Source organism: Papio anubis, chromosome 1, assembly GCF_008728515.1.
Source record: "Papio anubis isolate 15944 chromosome 1, Panubis1.0, whole genome shotgun sequence".
Taxonomy (NCBI): Eukaryota; Metazoa; Chordata; class Mammalia; order Primates; family Cercopithecidae; genus Papio; species Papio anubis.
In genome coordinates this window covers 29,576,958-29,593,925 of record NC_044976.1, presented here as the reverse complement: position 1 = coordinate 29,593,925, position 16,968 = coordinate 29,576,958, and the positions used below count along the sequence as shown (strand labels likewise).

Below are 16,968 nucleotides of genomic sequence, written 5' to 3'. Positions count from 1 at the left end.
GATTCAGAGGATTAGAGTGACTCATCAGAATCCCTGGGAAGTATATTAAAAACACCCATAACCAGGTCCCACCTCCACAGATTTTGTTTGAGGTGGGCTGGTGTGGAGCCCTGATTCAGATGCAGGTGGTCTGTACACTAACATTTGGGAACTGCTCCATTTAGAAGTCCTTCCAGTTTAGCCAGGCACGGTGGCTCACGCATGTAATTCCAGCACAAATTCAGAAAAAAATCAGCCGGGTGTGGTGGTACATGCCTGTAATCCTAGCCACTCGGGGGACTGAAGCACAAGAATCGCTCGAACCCAGGAGGCAGAAGTTGCAGTGAGCTGAGATCACGCCACTGCACACTGCACTCCAGCCTGGGCAAGAGAGCGAGACCTTGTCTCAAAAAAAAAAAAAAAAAAAATAGTCCCTCCAGCTCCACTGTTCTGTGATTTTAAGATGACAATTTTCCTCAGACTTGAAGATGGTAATCTTAGGATCCTAAGAACTGTTGGCTGAGAAGAGACACCTGGATGAGGCCCTATGGAAAATGACAAGGAGTGGGGAGCAGCAGGGAGTTGAGAATTTCATCAGGGCATTTGGGATATGCTAGAGGGGCCAGGCTTGAGCTGACTCCATCTGTCTTCCTATCCTAGTTGGTCCCTAGACAACCCCAGTGCAGCATAATGACTCAACACAGTAAGGGGCCAATCAGAGAGAAGGCCTCTAGCCATCTCTCCTTGTCCCCAGCTCAATTGGCCTGAGGGCAGACTTGTACTGAAAACCCACATGGTTTCCAAAGGCTGGTGGAAAGGGAGATTTGTCTTGGCTGTCAAGAGATTCTATGCTAAAGACTGGACCCCACAGCCCGGACAAGAAGAGTAAATTTTCACTGGGCACGGTAGCTCATGCCTGTAATCCCAGCACTTTGGGAGGCCGAGGTGGGTGGATCACCTGAGGTCAGGAGTTCGAGACCAGCCTGGCCAACATGGAGAAACCCTGCCTCTACTAAAAATACAAAAATTAGGCCGGTGCAGTGGCTCACATCTCTAATCCCAGCACTTTGGGAGGCCTAGGCGGGCGGATCACAAGGTCAAGAGTTCAAGACCAGCCTGGACAACATGGTAAAACCCCATCTCTACTAAAAATCCAAAGAATTAGCTGGGCGCTCACCTGTAGTCCCAGCTATTTGGGAGGCTGAGGCTGAGGCAGGAGAATCACTTGAACCCGGGAGGTGGAGGTTGTGGTGACCCGAGATCGCTCCACTGTACTCCAGCCTGGGCAACATGCGAGACTCCATCTCAAAAAATATATATACAAAAATTAGCTGGGAGTGGTGGCTGATGCCTGTAATCCCAGTTACTCGGGAGGCTGAGGCAGGAGAATCGCTTGAACCCGGGAGGTGGAGGTTGCGGTGAGCCGAGATCACACCATGGCACTCCAGCCTGGGCGACAAGAGCAAAACTCCATCTCAAAAAAACAAAAACAAAAAAAAGAGTAAATTTTCTATAAGCTTTACTGCCTTCAGAACTGTTTAGGATTTCCTGCTCTAGATCCCTAGATGCTGCCCATTCATGTACACCCTGTCCTAACCCCTAACCTCTTCCCTTTATCTTGACCATGCTTTTTGATTAGATATTTTGTTTCTCCTTTTTTTTTTTTTTTTTTGAGGCGGAGTCTCACTCTGTCACCCAGGCTGGGGCTATCTCGGCTCACCACAACTCCACCTCCTGGGTTCAAGTGATTCTCCTGCTGTGTAGCCTCCCGAGTAGCTGGGATTACAGGCATGCACGACCACGCCCAGCTAATTTTTGTATTTTTTAGTAGAGATGGGGTTTCACCATATTGGACAGGCTGGTCTCAAACTCTTGACCTTGTGATCCACCTGCCTCGGCCTCCCAAAGTGCTGGGATTACAGGCATGTAATTCCACACCTGGCCTGTTTCTCCTTTTAATATTTGCTCTGGAGGTGAGATTTGGAAGATAATAGAAAGTAACTTACAGTAATGGCAGTAAGGAGGCAAGAAGAAGTAAAAAGTGTGGGCAGAAGTTGAAGAAAAGAGGGGTCATAGTTCCTGAAGAAGTATGGGCAGAAGTTAGACACTTCTGCCATGCAAGGTGGCTCACATCAGTAATCCCAGCACTTTGCAAGGCCAATGCTGATGGATGGCTTGAGCCCAAGAGTTCCGAGACCAGCCTGGGCAACATGGTAAGACCCCGTATCTATTAAAAAAAAAAAAAAAGAAGAAGAAGGAGAAGAAAGAAGAAAGAGGAGGAGGAGGAGGAGGAGAAGAAGACGAAGAAGTTAGACACTTGTGTGTCTGCACATCTTTTCCTGTTTGTCAACCTATATTTCAGGCATCATCTTTTCTCTGAAATTTTTCATTACTGTCTAATCCCAAGCAAAGTTAATCATTTCTTCCACTATTCTGTTTATGTACCTCATAGACACTATTACAATCTATGTATTGCTTATAACTCTGTTTATATGTTTTGCCTCTCCAACAGGCCTAAGAGTCATAAACTCAGATGCCAGTAGGGGCCAGAGAGGAAAAACAACTGATGAAGCTGCTGAGTTTAAGACAGTGATCGGTGGGCAATGCCACACTGTTGGCCACTGTACTAACCTCAGGTTTTCTTCCCAGGGTTTTCTTGGGCACACCTGTGCTATTCATCTTTGCTTCTGAAGCTCCTAACACAATACCTGGCACAGTAACCAAACTTAAGTGACCCAGAAGTGTTGAAATCCAGCTCTGCCCCTAAGGTGCTATGTAACTGTAAAGAACTCACTCAGCATCTCTGCCCTTCAGGTTCTCCCTCTCTTTCTCTCTCCCCTCTTCAAAAAAAGGCACCTTGAAGATCATCTAGGCCAATGGGTTTTCTACTTTGTTCATTAGAGACCTTGGACTGAGGAGCTGATTTTGGAGGCCTTCACAGGAGGCGAGGGCACATTGAGAGAACAGGTTGCTAGTCCTCTTTCCCTATACAATCAGACAAGTTCTACTTTTTTCTGTTTTAGAAATGTATGCTTTCTTTTGAAGAAAAGGGTCTACTGTTAAAAAAGAAAAGTTTGAAAACATAAGGAATGGTATAGGCAAAGTAGTTCTGCCTGGGATCAAATCCTATTCTATGACTTCCTTGTTATATGACCCTGGGCAAGTGATCTAACCTCAGTTTCCTTATCTAGAAAATGGAGATGATGATAATACCACCTCCCTCAAAGGATTGTAGTGAGGTTTAATGAGTTAATACAATAGAAATTGTGCCTGGCACATCGTTTTTGTTTTTGGGGTTTTTTTTAAGGCAGTGTCTTGCTCTGTCACCCAGGCTGGAGTATAGTGCCACAGTCATGGCTCACTGCAGCCTCAAACCCCTGGGTTCAAGTGATCCTCCCACCTTAGCCTCCCAAGTAGCTGGAACTACAAGCATGCACCACCACACCTGACTAATTTTTTTAATGATTTTTTTTGTAGACAGGGTCTTGCTACATTGCCCAGGCTGATCTCGAACTCCTGGGCTCAAGCAATCCTCCCAACTCAGCCTCCCAAAGTGTTGAGATTACAGGCATGAGCCAGCACACCGGCCTGGCACATAGTTCTTGATAAGTGTTGGCTACAGAGGTATAATACAAAAACGTATTTGGTCTTTGTCCCTGGATCTTGGCACAGAATTCCTAAAACTCTGGGAATTCCCTGAGCAATAGGAGTGTTTTTTGTTATTCATAAGTCCCTTTCTATCACACTTGAGTTTACCCTAATGAGATGACTTAGGGAGAGCCACTAGATCTAGGGATGGGACTAGTCACCAGAAAGACCAAGTGATGAGAAGGTTGGAAATTTCAGTCCCACCGACTGACCTCTGGGAATGGGGGGTGGTGCTGAAGATTGAGCTATATGAAAACTCTTGAACAGTGAGATTCAGAGAGCTCCTGGGTTGGTGAATGCAACCACAGGCCAGGAGGGTGGCGCTCACTGACTCTGCAGGGACAGAAATTCCTGCACTTGGGACTCTTCTGGACCTCATCCTGTATACTTCTTCATCTGGCTGCTCATTAGAATCCTTTATAATAAAACTACAAACGTAAATAAAATGCCTTCCTGAATCCTGTGAGCCATTCTAGCAAACTATTAGAACTGAGGAGGGGATCGCGGGGACCCCCAGTTTATACCCAGTTTATCAGCAGTATAGGTGGGTGGCCAGAGACTTGTGACTGGCATCTGAAGTAGGAGCAGTCTTGAAGAACTAAGTCCTTAACCTGTGGGGTCTACACCAACCCCTAACAGCTAGTGTCAGAATTGAACTGGATTGCTGGCCACCCAGTTGGTGTGAAGAATTTGGCTGATGTCAGAAAACATCCCAGAGGCCGTAATTAGTGAGCATGTTCAGTCCTCTAACTTGAAAGCAGGGGAAATTATTAGGTTTAACAACTCAGCTATCTTATAAGTGAACTTTCTCAGAGGCCTTTAGTGTTTTAACCCACAGAGAGACTAATGGTGGAAGACTGAAACACTGACAAGCCTTGGTTTAGGGCAGGGGAGAAACTTCTTAACCCCCTAGAAATCTGATCACCTCAGCAGAACCTACCATGCTTCTCTCGGGACTGACCATGCCTCTGTCTTCTCGCTCAGGAAGTGAGGGTATATTCTGAATCATCTCTCTCCTTTATTTCCAAATCCTGCTTCATTCTCCCCACAGCATTTCCTTGGCCCAAGGGTTAGACATCCTTCAAGGTGAATATTGATGTCATCCCCAGCTCCTAGCCCCTCCAACTTCTTGCCAAAGATGTTTCTATCTGTTCCTACAGTTAGGCTACCTTCGTCTGTAGAACCTTGACTTCCAGGTGGTAAAGAGGGCACAAGATATGCTGGACACTGAAGCAGGAACGACAGGAGTGCTGGGTGTGCAATCAGTCATTTGCTGCACATTTGCTGATTCCTGCCCTGATCCTAGCCCTGTAGGATGTAGAGATAATTTATGATGTAGTTGTTTAAGAGTAGAAGTATGAGAGGGCATCCTGTGTGCGTGAATTTATCAGGGCAGCACTTGCAGGAATGAGCCAGGGGCAGAGGTTAGTTCTACTGAGTTCAGACAGGCCATCCCCAGTCCCATAGGACAGACTTATGAGGCCTTGGAATAGAGGGTTACAGGCATGACATGATATAGTCAAGAGCTGACAGGGGTGGTCAGAGCCCCAGTGGAATCCATTGGTACTATAGGGATTAAATGAGATAATGTATGTAGAAACTTGGCTCAGAGTAAGCACTCAATAAATGGTAGCTATTATTGTTTTTTGTTATTGAGGTTTTGTTTTGTTTTTTTTGAGACGAAGTCTCGCTATGTCGCCCAGGCTGGAGTGCAGTGGCATGATCTTGGCTCACTGCAAGCTCCACCTCCTGGGTTCACACCATTCTCCTGCCTCAGCCTCCCAAGTAGCTGGGACTATAGGCGCCCGCCACCATGCCAGGCTAATTTTTTGTATTTTCAGTAGAGACGGGGTTTCACTGTGTTAGCCAGGATGGTCTTGATCTACTGACCTTGTGATCCGCCTGCCTCGGCCTTCCGTTGCATTGTTAGCCTCACGGAGGCAACTGGCAGAGATTATATCTGGAAGAGGCCCAGCAGAAGATCCGGTAGAGAACGTTACATCTGGGCTGAGCCTTTGTGGAGGTGGTTCTATTCTTTTGTGGGAAATGGACTCTTTGGAGAACCTGATGAAAGCTGTGCCTCTCCCCAGAAAAAGACACAGCTGCTCACATGATGCTTTGCATATTATTTCAGGGACTTAACAGATTCCTGGAAGCCTGTCTAGTCACGGAACCTGGTTGGAGACAGCTGTTATTTGCCAAGCACGGCTGAGAAAATTTCCTGCTGTTCTGCCAGGCACTGTGGCTCACACCTGTAATCCCAGCACTTTGGGAGGCCAAGGCAGGGGGATCGCTTGAGCCCAGGAGTTTGAGACCAGCCTGGGCAACATGGTGAAACCCTGTCTCTACAAAAAATTCAAAAATTAGCCAGACATGGTGGTACATGCCTGTAGTCCCAGCTCCTCGTGAGGCTGAGGTGGGAAGATCAAATGAGCCTGGGAGGTCAAGGCTGCACTGAGTTGTGATCCAGCCATTGCACTCCAGCCTGGGCGACAGAGCGAGACCCTGTCTCAAAAAAAGAAAAAGAAAAAAAGTTCCCACCGTTATCTTAGCTTATTGATCCAAGTGAAAACCTCAGCACACATAGTATATTCAACTGTGGGAATATCCTGTGTCTTTTAAAATACAAAGTGGTATCCTGCAGAATGGGTGGAAGAGGGAGACCTGTGAAAAGACCCATCTTTTTTTTTTTTTAAAGCAGAGTTTTGCTGTTGTCACCCAGGCTGGAATGCAGTGGCGCGATCTCGGCTCAGTGCAACCTCCGCCTCCTGTGTTCAAGTGATTTCTCCTGCCTCAGCCTCCTGAGTAGCTGGGACTACAGGTGCCCGCCACCACATCCAGCTAATTTTTTGTATTTTTGGTAGAGACAGGGTTTCATCATGTTGGCCAGGCTGGTCTCAAACTCCTGACCTCAGGTGATACACCCGACTCAGCCTCCCAAAGTGCAGGGATTGCAGGTGTGAGCCACCACACCCGGCCAAAGAGACCCATCTTAAAGTCCAGAGAGAAGACACAACTGGCTTCATGGACATGCTACCTCTGCAGTCACACAGGACCCTGCCTGTTTTGTTTTTTGTTCTTTGTTTTTTTGAAACAGTTTCACTCTGTCACCCAGGCTGGAGTGTAGTGGCACAATCTCAGCTCACTGCAACCTCCACCTCCCGGGTTCAAGCAATTCTCATGCCTCAACCTCCCTTGTAGCTGGGACTGCAGGCGCCCGCCACCATGTCACCATGCCCAGCTAATTTTTGTATTTTTTTTAAATTTTATTTTTTTATTTTTTGTTTTGTTTTGTTTTGTTTTTTTGAGACGGAGTCTCACTCTGTCGCCCAGGCTGGAGTGCAGTGGCCGGATCTCAGCTCACTGCAAGCTCCGCCTCCCGGGTTCACGCCATTCTCCTGCCTCAGCCTCCCTTGTAGCTGGGACTGCAGGCGCCTGCCACCTCGCCTGGCTAGTTTTTTGTATTTTTTAGTAGAGATGGGGTTTCACCTTGTTAGCCAGGATGGTCTCGATCTCCTGACCTTGTGATCCACCCGTCTCGGACTCCCAAAGTGCTGGGATTACAGGCTTGAGCCACCGTGCCCCGCCTAATTTTTATTTTTTGAGATGGAGTCTCACTCTGTCACCAGGCTTGAGTGCAATGGGGTGATCTCAGCTCACTGCAATCTCCGTGTCCTGAGTTCAAGTGATTCCCCTGCCTCAACCTCCCCAATAGTTGGGATTACTGGCACGCACCACTATGCCTGGCTAATTTTTTGTATTTTAGTACAGACAGGGTTTCACCATGTTGGACAGGATGATCTTGATCTCTTGACCTCATGATCTGCCCACCTTGGCCTCCCAAAGTGCTGGGATTACAGGTGTAAACCACCGCGCCTGGCCTAATTTTTGTATTTTTAGTAGAGATGGGGTTTTGCCATGTTGGCTAGGTTGATCTTGAACTCCTGACATTAAGTGATCTGCCCACCTTGGCCTCCCAAAGTCCTGGGATTATAGGGTAAGCCACAGCGCCCGGCGCCCTGCATGTTCTTGATTTCATGCTCTGCTGTGTTGCCATCTTGAAATTCTTATTTATTTATGTATTTATTTAGATGAAGTTTTGCCCTTGTTGCCCAGGCTGGAGTGCAGTGGCGCGATCTCAGCTCACCGCAACCTCTGCCTTCTAGGTTCAAGCGATTCTCCCACTTCAGCCTTCCGAGTAACTGGCAATTACAGGCATATGCCACCAGGCCTGGCTAATTTTTTTTTTGTATGTTTAATAGAGACAGGGTTTTTCCATGTTGGTCAGGCTGGTCTTGAACACCTGACCTCGTGATCCGCCTGTCTCGGCCTCCCAAAGTGCTGGGATTACAGGCATGAGCCACTGCGTCTGGCCAAAATTCTTAATTTTTTTTGTCTTTTTTTTTTTTTTTTCCTTTTTGTGGAGAACGGGGTCTCGCTGTATTACCCAGGCAGGTCTCAAACTCCTGGGCTCAAGCTATCCTCCCGCCTCTGCCTCCCTGAGAGCTGGGATTACAGGCGTGAGCCACCACACCCGGCGAAATTCTTAATTTTTAAACAAGAAGTCCTGCATCTTCATTTTGCACTGGGCCCCCCAAACTATATAGCCAGCCCTGGAAGAAAACAGAGACACATTTATTTGCATGCTTACTATGTGAGCAGCAAACAAGTGACAACTGGAACTGGGACCCAGGCCGTTTGGGTCCAAAACCATGGGTCCTAACCTACATCTTACCGTACTTCCTGTCTCTTGAATCAAGAGGGCTGGTGAGAGTGGAGAGGAAGGGAAAGAATAAGAACCTTCTGTTTCTCCCACCAGAACACTCTTCACGCCCCTGCCTCGCCTTCCTTCCTATTGCCCTGTCAGTATCAGTGTCATTTCCTCAAAGAGGTGTTTCCTGGTCCCCAAACCTAAATTATGCCCCTCTCATTCTCTTTTCTCCCTTAGTATTTTATTTATGTACTTATTTTTTTAGACAGAGTTTCACTTTTGTCGCCCAGGCTAGAGTGCAATAGCATGGTCTTGGCTCACTGCAAACTCCGCCTCCCAGGTTCAAGCGATTCTCCTGCCTCAACCTCCTGAGTAGCTGGGATTACAGGTGCCTGGATAATTTTTGTATTCTAGTAGAGACAGAGTTTCACCACGTTGGCCAGGCTGGTCTCGAACTCCTGACTTCAGGTGATCCACTCACTTTTGGGAGGCCGATCTCCACTCAGGTGGAGGTTGCAGTGAGCTGATTCGGCCTCCCAAAGTGCTGAAATTACAGGTGTGAGCCACCGTGCCCCGTCTCTTCTTTAATATTCTTTAGAGTATTCATCAGAACTTTGTGTACTTATTTGTATATTTCCTTGTTTTAATGACGATCCTTCACTAAACTGTGTGCTCAATGAGGGCAGAGATTTTGTTGGGTTTTGTTCCCTTATCCCAGCAGAGAACCTGGCACATAGTGGGTATTTCATAAATGTTAGTTGGAAAGTACGGTTTATAGAATGTAATGACAGATCAGATGAAATTGTAGGGAAGCCTGGAGGATGACCTAGGAAATTCCACTTGGGTGATGCTAATTGCCAAGGTGAATATAGGAAGTTAGGAGTGGGACAGGAATGATCATGTGGATTTAAGATGTGTCCAGTTCGATGGCTTTTGGGGGTGGCTTGGAGAAAGCAATATTCTGCTGGGAAACTTCTGACTCTCTCCTTACTGCAGCCCAGGGTAGGGGCTCCCTACCTCCTCCTGGGCAGATCTGTGCCATCACTGGCGTGCTCTTGGGAGCTTATCTGTTCCCTAGGCAGTGAAGCTCTACGGGATCTGGAACAGTGCTGCAGGTCTCATCTCTGGCTCGCAGGGTCCCCAGGAGTGTGTATGCAGTCAGGGCTCAATAAATGCCAGTAGAAGGAAAGAGGGAAGGTGGAAAATGTGGTCAGGCACTCAGGGGAGAGGCTGGGGTGAGGAGCAGATCTGGGAATGGAAATAGAATTGGAAGTCCAAGTTGGAACCCTGGAGCCCTAGAGACAGGGTGGACAGAAAAGTGCTCAAGCCAGGAGGCCAGGCACAGGGCTAAGCGCTTTATTCACAGGACTGCATTTCCTCCTCATATCTACACTAAGGAGGCATAATTATTCCTACTTTGTTCATGAGAAAACAGGTCCAGAGAGGTGACGTGATTTGCCCAAGGTCACACAGCGAGTGAGCAGCAACCTCTGGATTTGACTCAGGACTGTCCTCCCCTAAGCCCGCACGCACTCTTCCACTTCACTCCCTGCCTCTCCAACCCTCCACCTCCCTATCCCTCTCCCCTCCCCTCCCGCGGCTGCCCCGCCCCACCCCTCCAGTGCCGTCCCCCACCACCCCCACCACCCCCACCTCCCACACCCCCTCCCAGTCCTTGGCGGCGGCAGAGCCACGTGGTGGGGCAGGGAAGCCGCGGCCGACGAGATCCCGGGCGGCTGCCCCAGCTGGGCAGTGCTGCTCTGCGCTGCGCCGCGCTCGGGGCCCGCTCTCCTTTCTCCGCACTCCCCGCCAGCCGCCCCGGGGCAAGAGGCGCGCCTGACAGACTGCCCGCCAGACAAAGGAGGCGCGGCTCGGCGGAGCCAGCGCGCGGGCGGACCGACCATGGACTCGGAGCAAGGGCGGCCGGCCCCAGCCCTGGGGACCCGACACTCCCGGGCCCGGCCCTAGGCGCCCGCCCCCGCCGCCCGGCGCTCCCAGCTGGGAGGACGCGGAGCCCGCGCGGCGCGAGCAGGCGGCGGCCGCGGAGCAAGAGGGGCGCCGCGGCGGGCGGCCCGCGCAGTCCCCGGAGCCATGGGCAAGTGCAGCGGGCGCTGCACGCTGGTCGCCTTCTGCTGCCTGCAGCTGGTAAGCGCCGCGCGCCCAGGCAGTCGGGGCAGGGTGGGGCGCGGCGGGGCGCGGTCCCAGGGCGTGCGGGTGGGGTTGCGTGTGTCTCTGTGTGTGTGTCTGGTGCGTGTGCCCGGGCGGGGGGGTGGTCTGGAGTCTCGGAGCGGTCGGGTGGAGCCTGCTCCCGCTGGCCAGGCTGTCTCTTTGTGTGCGCTTCTCACTGCTGTGCCCGGCGCTCCTCGGGTCCCTAAGTGCGTCCTGTGCGCGAGTCCCCGGCCCGCCCGCACTGTACAAGTGGCCTCCTGTTGGGGGATGCACTGTGGGACTGTGGCTCTTTGGGACTGGGGGTGTGTCTGAGGCTGATCTGTGGATCCGTTGAAGTCCTGCTGTGTATTTCCCTCTAGATCCCTCGTTTGCATGGGTCTCTCCCTTCCTCTGGGTCTCTGCCTCTGATCACCAACCCTATGTGAGCGTTTCTCACAAAGTCTCTGCTCCCGCGTGTGTCTCTCTGGGCTTCTCTTTGGTGTGTCTCTAGATCGCTAACCATTTCTGGTCCATGTTCATCTGTGTTCTGGGATCTTAGACTCCAAGAACTCTCCAATCCTTTGTGCTGTTTCTGCCCCCCTTCACCTTCCTGACCGGGCGGTCCTGGAAATGGAGAGCCACCTCCCTGGAGAGGGTCACCAGGAGCTGTCAGATCCTGGGCCAGCCTGACCCAGCCTGGACCACACTTCCTGCTTTGGTCTGGCCACTGTGGCCATGGGGGTTCCATCAGTCATCAGTTCCACCCACCAGAGCAACTCCTTTGCTGGGGACAGCATCAGGGGGGTGGGGGCACTTGGGTGCTCCAGGGAGGATCAGAGTATCGGAGGACACTGTGCCTAGCCCCAGCATAGGGAACTCGGGTTCTTGTCTCAGGGAGCAGTGACTGTAGTGGACTAGAAGAAACAGCCTTGCCCTTCAAATCAGGCCCTGGCAGGGGAATTTGGGAGGGTGGTTAAGGAGAGGCAGGGGTCTTCTACCTACCCTAGAGCTGAGTTTGAACAACTAGGGAGGTTGAAGCTGTGCTTCTTCTCTAGGCAGAAGTGCATGGGGACCTCCATCGCTGAACCCAGGTCTGAGAGTGAGCATGGAGCAGCCTGAGCCCCCCTCATGCTGGACTCCTTGTTCTGGGTTTCCACTCTTGCCTGCATCCATCACACCCTCCCCACCACAGGAGCCAATGATAATGTAGAGTGAAGCTTTGAGCCTGGACATGCAGACCTCATTCGTCTTGGTTCTCTCCTCCTGGGGACACCAGCTTCAAACATGCCATCTACAGACCTGGCCTGGGGAGTGGCAGAAATAGCCCTAGCTCTGGAGATTGTAGCCCTGCTCCCAGCTGTGGGAGACTGGACAAGTGACTTCCCCGCACTGGCCAGCCTCAGTCTTCCTATCTGTAAAATGATTATCCCTGAGGATTGCAGAGGGGATTAATTAAGATCAGGTGGAATGGAAACTCCAGAAGGGCAGAGATTGTCTGTTTTTCTTTATCTACTTTGAGGAACATGAAATGCCAAGAAATGTTTAAACCTCTCAGAGGATTCTTCTGTGTTTGTTAATTTTTAAATTTTAAACTAGGGTTTTTTAAATTAGAAAAGTAATATACATATATTGTAAACATAAATAAATAAATACATAAACAGGACAGAAGATAAAAGTAAGTTTTCTAGGCCAGGCACCGTGGCTCATGCCTGTAACCCCAGCACTTTGGGAGGGTGAGGTGGGCAGATCACCTGAGGTCAGGAGTTTGAGACCAGCCTGGCCAACATGACGAAACCCCATCTCTGCTAAAAATACAAAAATTAGTCGGGTATGGTGGCACGCATCTGTAATGCCAGCTACTCGAGAGGCTGAGACACAAGAATCACTTGAACCCGGGAGGCGGAGGTTGCAGTGAGATGAGATCACGCTGCTGCACTCCAGCCTGGACAACAGAGTGAAACTGTGTCTCAAAAAAAAAGTTTTCTTCTCTCTGTAACTAGACCCCTCCCCAAAGGTGAACCTGTTAACAGTTTGTCCCGTGCTCATTCTCTGTTGGCGATGATAACAACGGTTAGCTTTGGAGAGCCCTTGACTAAGTGTCAGGTTCTCTTGGAAGCACTTTTCCATCTATTAACTCATTTAATCATAACAGCCCTATGAAGTAACTTGTCCAGAATTCTACAGGAACTAGGATCCAGGCTTTGTTTTGGGGGTTTTGTTTTTGTTTTTGTTGGAGACATGGGCTCGCTCTGTCATCCAGGCCAGAGTGCAATCATAGCTCACTACAGCCTCGACCTCCCAGGCTCAAACAATCCTCCCACCTCAGCCTCCTGAGTACCTGGGACTACAGGCGCATACCACCATGCCTAGCTAATTTTTTTGTTTTTTAGAGACGGGTCTCCCTCTGTTGCCCAGGCTGGTCTCGAACTCCTGTGGTCAAGTCATCCTCCCACCTCAGCCTCCCAAGTGCTGGGATCATAGGCATGAGCCACCACATCCAGCCAGGATCCAGGCTTTGAATCCAGGCAGTTGGCCAGGTCCTCTGTTGCCTTCTTAATTATAAAATAAGTAGGCCGGGCGCGGTGGCTCAAGCCTGTAATCCCAGCACTTTGGGAGGCCGAGGCGGGTGGATCACAAGGTCAGGAGATCGAGACTATCCTGGCTAACATGGTGAAACCCCGTCTCTACTAAAAATACAAAAAACTAGCCGGGCGCGGTAGCGGGCGCCTGTAGTCCCAGCTACTTGGGAGGCTGAGGCGGGAGAATGGCGTGAACCCGGGGGGCGGAGCTTGCAGTGAGCCGAGATCGTGCCACTGAACTCCAGCCTGGGAGACACAGTGAGACTCCGTCTCAAAAAAAATAAAAAATAAAAAATAAAAAAAAAATAAAAAAAATAAAAAAAATAAATAAAATAAGTAGTCTGGCCCTGGTAAGTCTGGGGCCCCATGGGAGGCGCTCATGGCTCTAGAGAGAAATGAAGGTGGTAGACAGTCTCTCCCTCCCACTTCCCTTCCTCCGTGGTTCTCCCTTGCTAAGCTAACCCCACTCTTCCACTTAGAGGATCTCACCAGCACTAGAGGCTTGAGTTAGATGAGACCTGAGTGGAATTCCGGTTCTCCCATGTCCCGGCTGGATGGCGTTGGGCAGCTTGTGAAGGTTGCGCAAGATCATTTGCGGGAGGGACTTGAAAATTGCTCTCTTGGCTCTGTTGCACTATCTGGGCTGATTGCAGAGTGGGCCCTCAGGTTGTCACTAACCCCCAGGAGCCCCTAACTGCCTGTCAGCTTCCATAATGTACCCCAGGAAGTTGGAATTCACCAGCCTGAGGGGAGAAGGGAATCTTGGTTTTCTCATCCGAGGGACTGAGGAAAACATAGAGGCTGTTAAATATCTTTCAGCTGAAAACTTAGGAGGAACTGTGTCATTTTTCTTTTTCAAATGGAGTTTAATCGTTACAATGAATCAGGCCAATCTGAAACACTCTTCCTCAGTTGGGATAGATGTGATTTGGAGCTGGTAGGGACTCTGCCTTTCAGATGGGTAAGTGTAGGATAGTAGTTAAGGCTCTGTAGTTTGACAGCACAGACCTGGCTTCTAGATCTGGTTCTGTCACTTCCTGGCTGTGCAATTTTGGGCAAGTTACTTACCCTTTCTGAGCCATAGTTTTGTCATCTGTTAAATAGAGAGAATATAAAACAGTTCCTAATCCTTAGGGTTGTTGTGAGGATTCAGTCCACGTAATGAATTTAGTACTGTGCCAGGTACAGAGGGAGTACTCATTAAACTGTAGCTTATTGTTATTATCTTAATGATTTGTATCATGGGATGTGTCTGTGGTATTGTAGCCCAAACGTATCCAGGTGGCCCCCTGCACTGTCCTTTGTGGACTATCCTTTGTGGGAAGTAGCAGGTAGTTGGACTCTGAGCTGAGAGGCAAAAGACCTGGATCAAGCCCGGCTCTGCTTCTGACATCCTGCGGTTTTGCGCAAGTCTCTTCCCCACTGTAGGCTTTGGTTTTTCCATCTGTAAAATGGGAGGAATTATTGGTCTGGCTCGCTGGGATCCTGCCAGCTCTACTTGTCAGGAACTCAGGGTGATGCCTGGACTGTCATGTTTTGTTTATTTATTTTTTATTTTTTAGAGATAGGAGTCTCACTGTGTTGCCCAGGCTGGAGTGCAGTGGCAATCATAACCCCCTGCAGCCTCAAATTCCTGAGCTTAAGTGATCCTCCCACCTCAGCCTCTCAAATAGCTGCAGCCTCAAATTCCTCATCTTAAATGATCCTCCCACCTCAGCCTCTCAGATAGCTGGGACTACAATGCATGTCACCACACCCGGCTTTGGCATGGCAGCTTTGTTGCATCTTGGTCTGGTTCCTTTCTGTACAACATCTTGGGTCCCTTGCTTTCCAGAATTCTTTTTGGTGTATCATCTTGACAACATTATTAACATATTCACCCTTTAATTTTTAATCTTGTGCCTTTTCTCTCTCCTGTCCAAACCCAGCTCTGCCTAGTTCACCTCCTTCCTGAAACCTTACAGGCCACTCTGTTCTTCCTGCAAGGGGATGAACTGGTGAGATTTGCCCAGGGAATCACCATCAATTTCTTCATCATCATCATTATCGTTCCCATGTCAGGAGTCCTGTGCTAAGCACTTTATATGCATTACCTCGTTTAACCAAATGAGCATACATATGTAAAGTGCTTGGCGAAGTGCCTGGGACATGTTAAACGGTCAATAAACGTTAGCTCTTTTACTGTTTTCATTCTTCTTATTGCAGTTCCACACAGTGCGATAGATGTGTTTATTATCCCGTTTTTCAGGTGAGGAAATTGAGGTTCGAAGGGGTGTGACATTTGCCCAAGCTCACTAAGCTAGTCAGTGACAGAACCAAGATATGAGGACTCTTCTGCCTGAACAGAGTGCCATCCTGTCAGTCCCGTGCTACTCTGCTGCTCACGTTTAACCAGTGCAGACACTTGGACCAGACAGGTCCAAGCCTCAGTTTCCTCATCTGAAGATGAAAATGATCATATTTCAGTAAGCTCATGCGTAGTGCCTGCACTGTGAGCCAGTGAGTACCCAATAATAGATCACTGCCATGGTTGCTTCTGTGCCAGCTCTGTGTGACCTTGGACACATGCATTCACTCCTCTGGCTGCAGTTTCTTCCTTTGTAAAAGAGAAAGAGTCGTCCCTACCTCACAGAGGTGTAGAAAGGGCTTCCTTGGCTGGGTGCCAGACACATAGTAGGTACTCAGAAAAATGTTGGTTTCATTCTTTTCCCTTCTAGAAAGCTCTTTGCTTTCTGGAAGGTGGGGGCGGGGAGCGGGATGTAGCTTCCAGCTGAGCTGCGAGTAATGGTGTGAAACATGGTCAACCTGATTGATGTAGTTATTAGCAATAGTGATGGCGAAGACCAGAGGGAGACGGGCTCCAGCAGGGGCCTCCGCTCTGGAGCAGCTGCAGCTGCAAGCTCATGGCTTCCTTGGGAGGGTCTGGCTCTGCTTTGGGTGCCTGAGGTCCTTGGGCCAGGTATGAGTCAGGAGCATGAAATTATGCAGGCCACTGGCCCCTTCTGTTCCTCAAACCCCTTTGTACAGAGTTGGCAGGGGTGATCAACTCCCTTTTGTAAATGAACAGAGTGAGGCCAAACTGCCCTCAAGGCCCTTATAAGATGGGCAGAGCAAGGTAGAATGGAGAAGAGGGCCTCCAGGGGACCTGGGGATGGCCCTGGTTCTGCTCCTTTGTAAGGGTAGGTGAGTGGATGTTTTTTAAATAAGCAACCCATAATTGGCAGCTTCTCTGAGATCTGGCACAGGGGCTAGGAGCACTACATCTGGGATCAGGCCTTGCTTTGTGACTCCCAGGAAGTCCCGCACCCTCTCTGAGCCTCTGCCTTCTTACTTACAAAGTAGTACGAACAACAGCTTCTACCCCACGAGCCCATGGCAGTTTGGGGAATTTGCAAGCTGATGCTGGGATAACCAAGTACGGTCCCTGGCCTAGGAAAGTGCTCTCCAGGGCTAACTATTATTTGCCTTGAGACTTGGACAAGTCACATCAGCCCCATCTCTGCCTGTATTAGAGGATTTCGTGAGCAGGGTCACTCCCGCAAACACTCCAGCTCTTCTTTATATGGAAAATACGGGGCTGAGTGGGAAATTAAAATGATGAGAATTTCTTTTTGTTTGGTGTCTGTTATGAGCCAGGCATTGTACTAGGCATTTTATATATGTCTCTTGCTACTGTGTGGCTTATCCATGGCCACATAAATGGTAGGTACAGAATGAGTATTCAGACTCAGATCTGGGACTCCACAGCTTCTTCCTGCATGCCCCATTGCCCCCTGCTAGTATTGTGGGATGCTGGAGTGGAAGCAGGTGGAGAAATCCAAACCTTTCCTCAGCCACAGGGCTTGTTACCAGATGCCAGATGCCCTCTCTCCCCATTCTACCCATCCCCAAGCTCTGTGCCGG

The 16,968-nt window shown here is 49.6% G+C and overlaps 1 protein-coding gene across 1 annotated transcript in view; it reads left to right on the top strand.

Moving 5' to 3' along the window:
* Nucleotides 1-10,040: 10,040 nt before the first annotated feature.
* NKAIN1 (sodium/potassium transporting ATPase interacting 1) overlaps nucleotides 10,041-16,968 on the top strand; it is a 61,398-nt gene continuing 54,470 nt past the window's right edge. Inside the window, exon 1 of the mRNA XM_003891472.5 lies at nucleotides 10,041-10,483. Within this exon, the coding sequence (XP_003891521.1) occupies nucleotides 10,430-10,483 (54 nt within the window). The 5' untranslated portion in view covers nucleotides 10,041-10,429. The remainder of the gene's footprint in view (nucleotides 10,484-16,968) is intronic.